General features: G+C 50.5%; 1 protein-coding gene across 3 annotated transcripts in view; it reads left to right on the top strand.

The window, feature by feature from the left end:
• TTLL8 (tubulin tyrosine ligase like 8) overlaps nucleotides 1-14,337 on the top strand; it is a 54,108-nt gene that overhangs the window by 26,951 nt on the left and 12,820 nt on the right. For all 3 annotated transcript variants that reach the window (XM_083463440.1, XM_083463441.1, XM_083463442.1), the window contains exon 10: nucleotides 12,163-12,343. In XM_083463440.1, coding sequence (XP_083319566.1) covers nucleotides 12,163-12,343 — 181 coding nt within the window. The remainder of the gene's footprint in view (nucleotides 1-12,162; nucleotides 12,344-14,337) is intronic.

The following is a 14,337-nucleotide window of genomic DNA, read 5'->3' as shown; positions in this document are numbered from 1 at the left end:
TCCTCTTCCTCCTCTCCCTCCTCCTCCCCCTCCTCCCCCTCCTCCTCCTCCAGCCCCTCTCCAACCTTCCCCCTTTCCCCCGCGTCTTTCAGACCCTTAACCTCTACCCCTCCTACTGCTCCCCTGACCTCTTCTTCCTCTTCCGTTAACAACTCTTTATATTTTCTTTGGAATTTCCCTATTTCTTCTGGGCTAGTTAATTTGTGCCTCTTATTTTTGTAGATGAATGAGATTCCCTCTGGGAATTCCCATTTGAATTCTATATTGTTCTTTTTGAGAATTTGCGCCTGTGGCTTGTAGGGATCTCTCCGTTTCAACAGTCTGATTGGTATGTCTTTGAAAACAATTATATAACTACCATCTATATATAGTCTTTTTTCTCTGTTTTTTTGGAGTACCAAATTCCTCATATCTATATCCTTAAAAGTTATAAGACAGTCCCCTGGAAATTTCCTCGCCTTGATCGTCTTCACTTTTAATCTAAAGGCATTTTGTATGGTACTCGCCACTTCCTCAGCTTGTAACCCCAGCCATTGTGCCAATTCTATTGTTAGTTTTTGTCTAATATTTTCACCTTGGTTTTCTGGTATCCCCCTCATCCTTAAATTTACTTCCCGTTGCCGAAGTTCACCCATGGAAATCGCATCCCACATTTCCTCTTGTATCTTATTAGTTTCCAAGAGTCCTATCCTAAATTTGTCATCTTCCCGTTTTAAATCCTTCATTTCCAATTTTGTCCTTTTCATCCCTTCTTCTAGCACATGGGTTCTTTTGGATACCTCTTTAATCTGCCCCTTCAACTCATTCACTGTTTCATCTATTTTTTTGTCCATTTTCCCAATTTTAGAGTCGACCTGTTCTATTTTTGTTTCCAGATTTTTTTCGCTTTGCCTAATCTCTGCAAACATTTTTAATATTTCCGATCTAAAATCTGTCTCTTGTTTAGATCCCTTTCTTTCTACTGGTGTCCCCCCATTCCCACCTTTCTTTGGTACATGAGACATTTTGTGTAAGTATTTTGTGTAGGTATAACTCAATACACCAACTGAGTAGAATAATAAACCTATTTCAGTCTCCTAGTTGCCCTTTCTCAGTCAAGACGTAACCATCAATTTAACAGTATTTTATGGAAGTCCTGTTAGTCCTTTCAAATCCACTGGAGTTCCGTACACTCAATTCTGTTAAGTTTGTAGTGGGGTATGGAATAGAATATGTTAAATAGTCTTGATTAAGATTGGGTAGGGGTCTAGTGTTCTCTTCTTATTGCCGCCACTTGGGCTAGACCACCAAGTAGGGTATTCCAACAAAAAGGGAGAAAGGCCCAGGGAATAACCGGGAGAAAGGAAAAAGAGAAAAAAAAAGAAAAAATAATTTATCAACCTCCCAAAGTCTTCAAATATTTTAACTCTAATGAGTGGACAACTCTCCCAGCAACTCCAGACAGCTTTGTCGATGCTAAGCAATTTGCTTTAAATGTACGTTGTGTACATAGCCTACACTGCAAGACCATTTTCAGTGTGTGCTTCGTTGCTCACCACAAATACTGCTGATCATGCTGCCCATTTTCTGTTTTAGTCTTCCCACATAAATACGCCTGGGGTATTTTGTGTGCTGTGCCCCTCCTGCTGCTGTTGAGGCATTTTAATTTTTATTTTACTGCTGCAGCTGCTTCTTCTTCTGTGTGATGGCATTATGGCATAATAGCAACACATCTTTTTAAAACAGCAAAACACATCAAAAAAATTCGAACAAGGACGCAAAAAAGACCAAAAAGGTGTGGCAGTTTCAGAAAAAAGAGAAAAAAGAACCAAACCGGTAAGAGCAGTTTTGGACACTGCCTTGGTTAGAATAACACGAGGTGTTACTGGTTAAAATGAGCTGCATTTAGGACATGTAAACAAGGCACCTTAGAATCACATCAGAATTAAGTGTAGTTGCTTCAAACCAATAAATACATAACAGAATGAAAAATAAATCTAAAAATCGACTAGAGAAACTTTAAAACAATTTATATATTTTTTGAAAATAATATTTATTAAGTTTTCCAATTTAATAATCCAATTAAAACCACATTAAAACATTCCAAATTACAATACAATCAGAAAAGCCAAATATAAATGCCAAATTATATATCTTTGGGTGACTTCCCATGCTCTGAATTTCACGAAGTGCTGATAATCTAATATTACATTGCATTTCTTAATCAATCAATCAATCAATCAATCAACCATTCTGATGTTAATCCTTCATTTAATTTTCATTTGTTTTTGCAACCACTAGTCTGTTCAACTTCCGCCTTCTGAGTTCTGTATGAAATATTTTCCCCTGTTGTTATCCACACTCCAGCAATTCCATTTTCAGTTTCTGCTCACAGGGGCCATAATATGCCACATCCCAAACAAAGAGACGCCATTGGCAGACATCCAGAATTTCCCTCTGTAATCTCGCCCCATCTCTCAACATGCTGGCACCTCTGCCGAAACACAATAACTCCTATCCAGAATTCTTTGCATCCTTCCGCTGAGGGTAGCTGCCAGAATCTTCACCCAGTCAGTATTACAATTAAACCACATTGGCAGCAGGATGCCCTTTCAGTCCCGCTTGCATATTTCAAACAGTTTCCTTTCGGGGGAGGTTTACCAGGTAAAACTGCAAGTATAAATATATCAAAAGAGAGTAATAAAGGCTAACCTCCCCCTGGGGCTATATAATTAATCCATCAGTTAATTCAACAAGCGGGTCAGTCCTTTGTGCTGTTGTTCTTGCTCCTCAGCGATGTTACTTTCGTTTTCTGCTCACAGGGATAATTTTAACTGTGTTACAGTCCACCATTAATCCCGGGCAGATATCCAGAATTGTTCTCTTTGGTCTCTTTCCAGCTGCTAATGAGATGGTGCCTCTGCACTAACAATAACTCCAATCAGAAATTCCTTTCATCTTTCCCTTAATGGTCATTGCCAGTCAAAATTTCACACAGTCCGTTTTGTAGTTAAGCTTAGCTTAACTCACATATTACGACAAAAGTCTTTCTCCAGATCGAGTCCTTCTCAGTGGCTGGTTAAATTAGCAAGTTATTTTATCCCCGCTAGTTCAGAGCATGCCTGTTAATTAAGTCCAAATTTTTATCTTAAAAAACAGGTGTTCTCTGCTCATGGCACCGGCTCTGGAGAGTTCCAAAGACACATGGTGCGTTGCACCTAGCTCCCCCTGCCCCCCGCGTTCCTTCAGGATGGGCAGCAGGTATTGGACGATCTGCGGGTGGGCCGCTCCCCCCGACCCTGGGGGGTTGGGTTGGGAGGATAATTACTCCCACATTATCCTTGTTATCCACACGAAAGGGCTCCACTGTTATGGGTACAGCCGCTCACCATGGCAGCCAAACAGGAACTCCATAAAACAATTTAGAAACATGTAAAATCCACCAGCTATTGTACAAGCACAAGTACAAGTCATTTTATTAGGGTCAATGACCAGTTTCAAGACAAAAACACCAATTACAAAATGTAAACGCTCAAAACAAGATTAAAATTATATAAAATCGCATATACATTTTTAAAAAAACAGTTCTGGGTGGTCAATAATATGTCAGAAAGGAAACCCTTATGACCTAGAAGTTTCCATTGGTCGATATATTATACATTATATATTATACCAATCCTGGGTGCTAATCATTAAATGTCATATTTTGATCATTCAAGATCTGGGCAAAGGAAATACAGTGGTGCCCCGCAAGATGAATGCCTCGCAAGAAGAAAAACCCACTAGACGAAAGGGTTTTCCGTTTTTCGATGCGCTTCGCAAGACGAATTTCCCTATGGGCTTGCTTCGCAAGACGAAAACGTCTTGCGAGTCTTGCGATTTTTTTCGCTTCCCCCCTTTTTCTAAGCCGCTAAGCCTTTAATAGCCACTAAACCGCTAATAGCGTTAATCCGCTAAGCCGCTAATAGGGTTGCTTTGCAAGACAAAAAAAACGCTAGACGAAGAGACTCGCGGAACGGATTATTTTCGTCTTGCGAGGCACCACTGTATACACTTTAAAAGACTCCTTAAAAATCTGACATAGGTGCCTGACAGATGTGCCACTCCAAGATCTTACATGCATGTCTTAGAAACCACTAATCTCACTTCTTAAATCAAGGTATCTGGACAAAGCTGGCCTAATTAATCTTAGTACAGTGGAACCTCAGTTTTCAAGCGTTTTGAAATCTGAACGATTCGGAACCTGAATGCCGAAAACCCGGAAGTAATTGCTTCCATTTTCGAATGCGTCTCAGAAGTCGAACGGCTTCCGAGGTGCGTTTCTCAATTTCCCCCATTGAACTTGCTGACAGCCCATGCAGCCCCAGTTGGCGAACAGTCTTTTGGAACAGATTATGTCCAACAACCGAGCTTCCACTGTATATGGAACAGTTCATATGGGAACTGGCAGTACTAGAACATTTGCTGCTTGAAGCTCTAGAACAGCGCTGCCCAAACTTGGGTCTCCAGCTGTTTTTTGGACTACAACTCCCATCATCCCTAGCTAGCAAGACCAGCGGTCAGGGATGGTGGGAACTGTAGTCCAAAACCAGCTGGAGACCCAAGTTTTGGAACGATTGCTCTTCTTTAAGCACTAGCAAGGTGCGACAAATTCTAGGTCCTCTTGATGGTACTAGATCAGAAGGGTATCACATTATTAGGGTACTTTCCCATGAGCCGGAAACCTAAAAATGGGGCAACATGTAGTCTGAGACAGGCTGAAATATGGGGCACGTGTCTGCCTGTGTGTCAAAATGGGGGGTTAATAAATTTCCCCACATGCCAGAACTTTGAAGTTTAGTATATACATAATCCCAGATAGAATTTTGAGCAAAATCTCAAAATGGGGCATTTCTGTATTTGAAAGGCAGTCTATAAGACATAAAGCTGGAGGAAGTAAAGCATATGTTTTCCGATGCATAGCAAGTCAGTTTCCATGTGATATGCAATGTTGCCACTCGAAGGCTTCTGTTGTCTTTTGACACATTTGGATCAGACCTGGACTAGACATTGTTGGCGGAAGTCAGTTGGTAGAGTTCACCACACCTCAACCAGTGTGATGTATCAGCAGAGTATGAAGAACCCCAGCAAGGGTCTTCAGAGATTTCCGTCTCCCAGCAGAACAGCTTTTTCCAGACCCACCGTTAGGATGTCATACAAGATGGCGCCTCTGGACTTCATTTATTGGTTCCCCAAATGACAATTCATTTTCATTTTATGGAAATATCTGAACTTCAGGCTATTCACCTGAAATGACCGATACACATCCTACCATGTCATGGAAACAATTGAAGGCATTTTTTCTTCTAACAGGCTTTTCCATCAGAGTAAATGGGTCTGTTGTGCATTGTTCTAATTTTGTTTAAGACATATTTGCTGTTCTTTGTTGTCAGGGCTGCCGCCCAGTCCCAGCTCACATAGGACCAAGTCAGCCAGCGTTCAGTTTCAAAGAGTCTTTATTGGATTACAGGTTCCATTTCCAAACTGCAACGTGCAGCCCTACTTCTTCTAGGTCAGAACGACGAAGACCCGTCTGAGTCTCCGCCTCTAGCGCACCAGCTTAATACCCTAGCCTTGCTCCACCTCCTGCGCCTTTCCTTCCGTCTCTGGGTCCTCCTGCCCCCCTGGGTCTCTCCTTTCCTACTCTCTTCTGACGCGGACCCCCCTGACCCTTCCGCCTCCTTGCGGCGGGCTTTGGGACTCGGTTCACTCTCTGGGCTGCTGGCTGCGCCAGCTTCCGTTACATTTGAACTTGGCGCGCGCGCCCAACTCTCCACTTTCCTCTTGATCGTTTCCTCGCTCCCCGAGGTGGGCGTGACTACTCCTGACTCATGCCCTCCCTCCTTCTGAAAGTCTCCGGAGCCCGATATCTGGTCCCCTTTCTCCCCGCTGCTCCCGGCTGGGAACGTGGGTCCCGATCTCCAACTGCTGCTTTCTGATCCCTCTCTGGACCCTTCTTCCTGGGGTGTCCCCCTGCTCTCCCCCCTTGCTCTGGCTGCTGGCGCTCCCTTCTGGGAATCCTCGGACTCGCTAGACAGGCTCGGTGATCTCGGGTCGTCATCCCCACTCATCCTTCCTTCGTATTCCTCCCCCTCGCTCTCTGTCTCCTCCCTTCTTTGCGTCTCTGCTCCTGAACCCCTGACATCCATCCCCCCCTCGAAGCCCCCCCTTCCCCCCTCCCCGCTTTCAAGGGTGGTTGGTGGGTGCTCCGTCATCACGGGAGTGAATGTCGGATACAGTTCGCTCCCCGTTGCTGGCCGCCAACTGAAGACCTCCGAGTCTTCCTCCCCGCGTTCGTCAACGGTGGTCTCCTCCGCCTCCATCTCGGTGCCGCCGTGCTCGAAACCAAGGTCCTCCCCGCAAACGTCCATGTCCGTCTCTGCGTCTGTCGCTGGACCTGGTGTCTCCTGCCACTTCCGGCGCCACTGCTCCTCTGGCCGATCGTCCCACCAATACGAGTTGTCGGACGCCGAACCCTCCGGTGACCCCTCTGGGGAACGTGTGCGCGGTGCGGGTTCCCCTTCCGAGTCGAAGCCATGGAACGTGCTGGAGGAAAGCGTGGGCGTGAACAACCAGTCGTCGAAGAAGCCCGCTGGCATAGGTCTGTGTGGGAAAAGGGCATGAAACTCATCCTTGAGCAGGGGTTCCTCCAAGGCGTAGTCCGGCACCCAGCTATTAGTACTGGCCCGGGTGCCCTCCCTTGCTAGTAGATATTCTACTCCGTCTTCCCCCCATCTGGAGTCCAAAATCTCCGTGACTTCGTTGATGGGGTCCTGCTGTGGCAATCTTCCCACCTCCGTCCGCTCCGGAGACTGACTCGGTGCCGTTCCTGGTTCCTGGAACCTGTGCGGTGCCCTGTAGGGAGTGAGCACCGACCTGTGGAACACCGGATGCATCCTGGAACCCTCTGGTAGCACCAGCCGGAAAGCCACCGGGTTGATCTGCGCTTCGACTCGGTATGGACCGAGTTGCTTGTGCCCTAGCTTCCTCTTGGCTAACGATCGGGTCGGCACCGCGTGGGCTGCCAACCAGACCCAGTCTCCCACTCGGATCTCCTCGCCAACTCGCCTGTGCTTGTCAGCTTGGACCTTGTATGCGTGCTTCGCCAGCTCCAGCTGCCGTCTGAGTTGATCGTGGACCTCTTGCAACTCAGATGCGAAAGCGTCCGCCGTCTGTGGTTCCCCTTCCCCCACTCTGTCCAGTCCCGGGAAGGTTCTGGGAGTCCTCCCATTGTTGGCGAAGAACGGCGTCACCCCTGTGGATACGTGTTTCGTGTTGTTGTAGGCGAATTCGGCGAGCGGCAGGTAATCCACCCACGTCGCCGGCTGTTGATTGGCATAGCATCTCAGGTACTGCTGCATGATGGCATTGACCCTCTCCGCTTGCCCGTTGGTCTGCGGGTGCCTTGCCGATGTCAGGTTGATCTTGACGTTCAGGAAGCCCATCAGCTTTTGCCAGAAATTCGAGATGAACTGGCGTCCGCGGTCGGACAGTATAGACCGTGGCAGCCCGTGCACTTTGAACACGTGATCTATGAACAATTTGGCTGTTTGTTCTGCCGTGGCCACCTTCGCACACGGTATGAAATGTGCCATCTTGGTGAACAAGTCCACCACCACTAGTACAGCTGTCTTGCCTCTCGAGCTGGGTAGATCCGTGACAAAGTCCAGGGCCACCCTCTCCCATGGTTCAAACGGCGTTTGCAGCGGTTCCAGCAGTCCCGCCGGTGGTTTGTGCACCGGCTTGGCCCTCTGGCAGGTGTCGCACCTCGCGACGTAGTCCGCGACTTCCCCCCTCAGTCTGGGCCACCAAAAGTCTCTTGCGACCAATTCCACCGTTTTTTCTGTGCCAAAGTGCCCGGCCGTGGGTGCGTCGTGCAGCTGCTGCAGTACCCGGGCGCGAAGTTCGTCTCCCGGCACGTAGACGGCCCCTTTACGTAAGAGCAAGCCGTCTCGTATCTGGAACTCGTCGCCCTTCGCCGTGCCCTTGTGCACCTCTGCCATCTTCGCCTGCGCGAATGAGTCGTCCGTCAACGCCCTTCGCACCGCATCCAGGTCTACTGTGGCTGAAGCGCACGCCCACGCTGTTGGCGCGAAGATGTGCATGGCCGCCGCTGGCGTCGCCTCTTCGAGGTACTGCGGTTTTCGGGACAGGGCATCCGCCATGATGTTGGTGTCGCCCGGGACGTACTCAATTCGGAAATTGAAGTCAGCAAAGAACTCCGCCCAACGGATCTGCCTCTGGTTCAGGAACCGAGCCGTGCGCCAGTGCTCCAGATTCTTGTGGTCCGTGCAGACCTGCACCGTGTGCTTGGCGCCGATCAGGAAGTGCCTCCACGCCTTGAAAGCTGCATGAATGGCAAGCAGCTCCCTATCCCAGATGGTGTAGTTCTGCTCCGACTTGCTGAGCTTTCTGGAGTAGAACGCCCCCGGCCTCCAGACCCCCTGCGGGTCCTTCTGCAGCAGTACCGCTCCCACTGCTCTATCGGACGCGTCTGTCTCCACCCTCAGCGGTCTGCTGGGGTCGATATGCAGCAGTTGCTCTTCCGACGCGAAGAGACGCTTGAGTGTCTGAAAGGACCGCTCCGCCTGCTCCGTCCAGATGAATTTCTTTTTCTTGGAGCTTAGCGTGTCCGTAATAGCTGCCGTCTGCATCGCGAACCCCTTGATGAACTTGCGATAGAAATTGGCGAATCCGACAAACCTCTGGACCTCTTTCCGGTTGCGCGGGCTCTTCCAATCCAACACCGCACGAACCTTGGCGCTGTCCATGGCTAGCCCCTTGTCCGACAGCTTGTAACCCAAGAAATCCACCTCCGTCGTGTCGAACTGGCACTTCTCCAGTTTGGCGTACAGTCTATGCTGCTGCAGCCTCTTCAGCACCTCCCGAACGTCCTGGTCGTGTGCTTGCTGCGAGTCAGAGAATATCAGGATGTCATCCAGAAAGCAGACGCACTTCTTGTAGAGGAGTCCCGCCAACACGTGATGCATAAAAGCTTGAAAAACGTGGGAGCCATTTTGCAATCCAAAAGGCATAACTCTATATTCGTAGGTGCCCAGAGGCGTGAACATGGCTGTCTTCCACTCATCGCCCTCCCTCATACGGATGAGATTGTACGCTCCTCGCAGGTCCAACTTGGTGAACACGCGTCCCTTGCGCACCGTCGCCAGCAGGTCGTCAATCCTGGGCATAGGGAAATCGGAGGGCTTGGTCATTCTGTTTAAGAGGCGGTAATCCACGACCAATCTTTTTTGGGGCGTGTCCTTTTTCTTCACGAAGAAAACAGGACTGCCCCCTACTGCGCTGGACTCCCGGATGAAACCGCGCTGCAAATTGTGATCGATGAACTGTTTGAGTTCCTGTAGTTCGTCCTCAGACATGGAATATAGCTTCCCCTTCGGCAGCGTCGCCCCTGGCAGGAGGTCAATCTTGCAGTCATATTGCCTGTGCGGTGGTAGCTTGTCTGCCTCTTTCTCGCAGAAGACCTCCAGAAAGTCCGCGTATTTGTGGGGAACTGCTTGCAACGTTCCCAACTGCAGTTGTGAGTCCTCCTCCTCCCCCTCCTGCCTGGGCAGGATGCAGTGTTCTGCGCAGTAAGAGGAGCCGAAGATCAGCTGTCTCTGGTACCAAGCCAGCGTTGGACTGTGCCTGTCCAGCCAACTCATGCCCAACACAATGGGCGTGTCCGACAGTCGGGTGACATTAAAACTGATGACTTCCCTGTGGTTACCAAGTTGCATCACCATTGGTGGCGTCTGCTTCACCACCTGCCCCCCTAGCAACTCTCTGCCATCCACTGTGACGACTTGCAGGGGCAGAGTGGCAGGCAGCAGCTTTATAGCGTGCTGCTCCACAAAATCCTGTGCTATAAAGTCTGCGTTGCTTCCAGAATCCACAGAAAGCGGCACTTCGATGGTGACTCCATTGGGTAGCTGGAGAGACGCTGTGAGTTGCACTACTGGTTTGGGTGGGAGGGGGTCCGTGGGTTGCAATATCGCTGGGGACTGCTTCACTGATGCGTCTGGCTGGGCCCCAGTGCCTCTGTCTCCAGCCAGACATCGTCGTTTCCCTGCTGGGCTTCGCTGCATTGTGTGGCCACTTTCACCGTTGCGGAGGCTGCAGTGTGCTTGGAGCTCCTCTGGGAACACCCTTTCGCCAAGTGTTGAGGGCTCTCGCATATGTAACACTTCCTGGTCCCTCTAGGAGGTTTAGTCTTGACTGCTGTCGGTGCAGAGGCTCTGCTAGCTGACTGAGCCCTGGCGCCTCCCACTTCCATAGGTTCCACTCCCCCTCCTGGCGGAGGTGTGGATTGCGCACGCGCTGCTTCCCTTGGAACGAAAGAGAAACTTCTCGCTGCTTCGCGCCCTCCACGTCCTTCATCTCTGCACCATGGACGTTCTTCCAGCCTCACCCCCACAGTCAGCGCCCTTTGGACCACCTCCTGCGTGCTTCGGGGCCTCTCCCCCCTCGCAATTTCATCCTTCACATCAGAGCTGAGACCCTCCCAGAACAGGTCCCTGACTGGGGGCGAGTCCCGGTCCCATTCCAATGCACTGACCAGCGCAAAAAAGCGGGCGTGGTACTGTCGGACGCTCGCCCTCCCTTGTTTCAGTCCATGAATCTCCCGTCGGGCAAGATCCACATCAATGGTAGACAAAAAACATGCATCCATCGCTTTGATAAAGGCATCTGCACTCTGAAGCGCCGGATCTTTATCCCTCCACAAATTGCGCAGCCACGCCTTCGCATCCCCATGCAAATGGGACAGTATAAACCCCACTTTCTCTTGCTCATCTCTAAAGTCTTTTGCCAGCAGTTGCAGTGCGCACATCACATCTGCTCGAAAGTTGGGGTACTGTTGTAAATTCCCATCGAAGTGAGCCACCAGCCCTCCTGCTCTCCGTGCCAACCCAACCCCCTCCGGTCTGGGTCCTGGCTGCCCATGCTTAACCCATGCTTCAAACCTGGCGTGGAGATCTCGGTAGGCGGCTGCCACATCCTCCTCCCTTTTCTTGGATGCCAGTACCTCCGCATTCAATTGGGTAACTGCCTGTTGCAGCGCTGAAACTTTCTCTGCTTCCGTCATCTTTGCCAACCGTCGTGAGCTTGCTCCCACACACCGATCCCCTCCTCCAGCTGCTTCTGTCTCCGCTGCGAGGTATCAGGTGTCAGAAGCTTGAGAGACGGGTCTTACTGTCAGGGCTGCCGCCCAGTCCCAGCTCACATAGGACCAAGTCAGCCAGCGTTCAGTTTCAAAGAGTCTTTATTGGATTACAGGTTCCATTTCCAAACTGCAACGTGCAGCCCTACTTCTTCTAGGTCAGAACGACGAAGACCCGTCTGAGTCTCCGCCTCTAGCGCACCAGCTTAATACCCTAGCCTTGCTCCACCTCCTGCGCCTTTCCTTCCGTCTCTGGGTCCTCCTGCCCCCCTGGGTCTCTCCTTTCCTACTCTCTTCTGACGCGGACCCCCCTGACCCTTCCGCCTCCTTGCGGCGGGCTTTGGGACTCGGTTCACTCTCTGGGCTGCTGGCTGCGCCAGCTTCCGTTACATTTGAACTTGGCGCGCGCGCCCAACTCTCCACTTTCCTCTTGATCGTTTCCTCGCTCCCCGAGGTGGGCGTGACTACTCCTGACTCATGCCCTCCCTCCTTCTGAAAGTCTCCGGAGCCCGATATCTGGTCCCCTTTCTCCCCGCTGCTCCCGGCTGGGAACGTGGGTCCTGATCTCCAACTGCTGCTTTCTGATCCCTCTCTGGACCCTTCTTCCTGGGGTGTCCCCCTGCTCTCCCCCCTTGCTCTGGCTGCTGGCGCTCCCTTCTGGGAATCCTCGGACTCGCTAGACAGGCTCGGTGATCTCGGGTCGTCATCCCCACTCATCCTTCCTTCGTATTCCTCCCCCTCGCTCTCTGTCTCCTCCCTTCTCTGCGTCTCTGCTCCTGAACCCCTGACATTTGTGTTTCAATCTTTTCTTTGCTGTTTTTATTGCATATCACCTCGAGACAATTGTGTAGAAGATGATCAATACATGATGATGATGATGATGAATAATTGCATGTCCCTTACAGAGGACTCTTGATGAGAGAAGGTTTTGCCTGCAGGGAGAGAGCACATCACTAATAAATACTTTGCTTCGTATTCTGTAGATTCTGAGGATAAGAAAGCAAAAGAGCTCCCCGAAAGACTAGTCGAGATGGCTTGCAAAGTGTGCGAAACCTATCTTGCACAATTTGAACATAGTGACATTGACTCGGAGGCAGAAACTACTCCTGTACTTTCCGACAGAGAATGGAATCAATTAATTGAGCAGTACTACTCTCTCATTCAGTAAGTGTTCACTTCAGCATCTAATTGTGTTGACAGAAGATTGTGACCCTTTCTCTTGATTCCTTACTCTTCTCACCATCTCTACTGAATCGAGGTTCTGAGTGCAGAATTCTAATTCAGATTAAGAACTGGGAATATCATATGGATTCATCTCAGATGAATTAAAATGAAGCTCAAGGGTATCATCTTGTGAGTGTACTTTAGGAGAATAGTGAAGTCATATACCGTATTTTTCGCTCTATAAGACGCACCAGACCACAAGACGCACCTAGTTTTTGGAGGAGGAAAACAAGAAAAAATATATTCTGAATCTCAGAAGCCAGAACAGCAAGAGGGATCGCTGCGCAGTGAAAGCAGCAATCCCTCTTGCTGTTCTGGCTTCTGGGATAGCTGCGCAGCCTGCATTCGCTCCATAAGACGCACACACATTTCCCCTTAGTTTTTAGGAGGGAAAAAGTGAGTCTTATACAGCAAAAAATACGGTAAATAGTGAAGGACATATAAAGGGCCCCATTACCTTCAGCAGGGCTGTCTTAAGCATATGTGGTGGTGGGGTGCAAAGATCCACCCAGCACCCCCCCCCAGGTTGCCCAGTCCCAGGCACACAGGAGGGCGAAGCTCGCCTGCCCGCCTGCCTCAGCGTCTCGCTGGCTCGGTCACCCCCGAACTCACGGCACAGAGCCGCCCGCACCAGACGACCCTGCTGTGGCGCTCCGACCAATGGGCGGGCTCTTCCCTGGACTCAGCTCTTGGGCCCCGGACTCTTGTCCTGGCACTCCTGAAAGCCCGGCGCCCGGGTGCCCTGCACCCCTGATGCCTATGGGTAAGACGGCCCTGACCTTCAGTAACTTGGGTAAAGCGAAGATCAAACCTAAATCCTGCCCTGCCAGCAGCCATGTTTTAGCCAAGCTGGCATGCTCTGAGCTATATGGGAGAGGAGAGAGAAAGCAGTTAAAAACTCTGTCAAATAGATAAACCAGCAGGGCGATGAAAGCCAATCCCTCAGTAATTGTCAATCACCCAGTAATTGGAGCTCAAGTCAAATTTAAAGTGCTGTACAGTGGCACCTCAGTGGCACCACTTCAGGTTACAGACTCCACTAACCCAGAAATATTACCTCAGGTTAAGAACTTTGCTTCAGGGCGAGAACAGAAATTGTGCTCCGGCAGCGCGGCAGCAGCAGGAGGCCCCATTATCTAAAGTGGTGGTTCAGGTTAAGAACAGTTTCAGGTTAAGAACGGACCTCCGGAACGAATTAAATACTTAACCTGAGGTACCACTGTACTGAAATTCCTCCATGGCACCCACACTGTGCAACCCCCTCCCATCAGATGTCAAAGAGATAAGTAACCATGCAACCTTTAGAACAGTGTTTCCCAACCTTTTTTGGGCAAAGGCACACTTGTTTCATGAAAAAAATCTCGAGGCACACCACCATTAGAAAATGTTTAAAAAATTAACTCTGTGCCTATATTGACTACCCTATTTTTCGCCCTATAGGACGCACCGGCCCATAGGACGTACCTAGATTTTGGGGGGGAAATAAAGGGAAAAAAATTATCCCCCCCCCCAGACGCGGGGCTGGGGCGGAAGAAGCCCGAGCTTCCCCCGACCCCAGCCCCCAGAATGGGAGCCAGAGTGGCTCCCGGAGCTTGCGGGACTGGGGGTGGGGGAAGCCCGAGCTTCCCCCGCCCCCAGCCCCCAGAAAGGGTCCGAGAGCGATGGCAAAGGTGAGCGCACCTTTGCCATTGCTCCCGGAGCTTGCAGGAGCTGGGGGTGGTGGAAGCCAGAGCTTCCCCCGCCCCCAGCCCCCAGAAAGGGTCCGAGAGCGATGGCGATGGTGTGCGCACGTTCGCCATCGCTCTCGGGGCTTGGGAGGCTGCGGGCGGGGGAAGCTGGAGCTTCCCCCGACCCCAGCCCCCCGAACGGGTTGGAGAGCGATGGCAAAGGTGCGCGCAGCTTTGGCATCGCTCTGGGAGCTTGCGCGGCTGGGG

The sequence above is a fragment of the Podarcis liolepis genome (assembly GCF_965112155.1).
Source record: "Podarcis liolepis genome assembly, chromosome: 10".
In the NCBI taxonomy this organism is placed as follows: Eukaryota; Metazoa; Chordata; class Lepidosauria; order Squamata; family Lacertidae; genus Podarcis; species Podarcis liolepis.
Note: the sequence above shows the minus strand (reverse complement) of the source record. Positions and strands in the feature narration are given on the sequence as shown.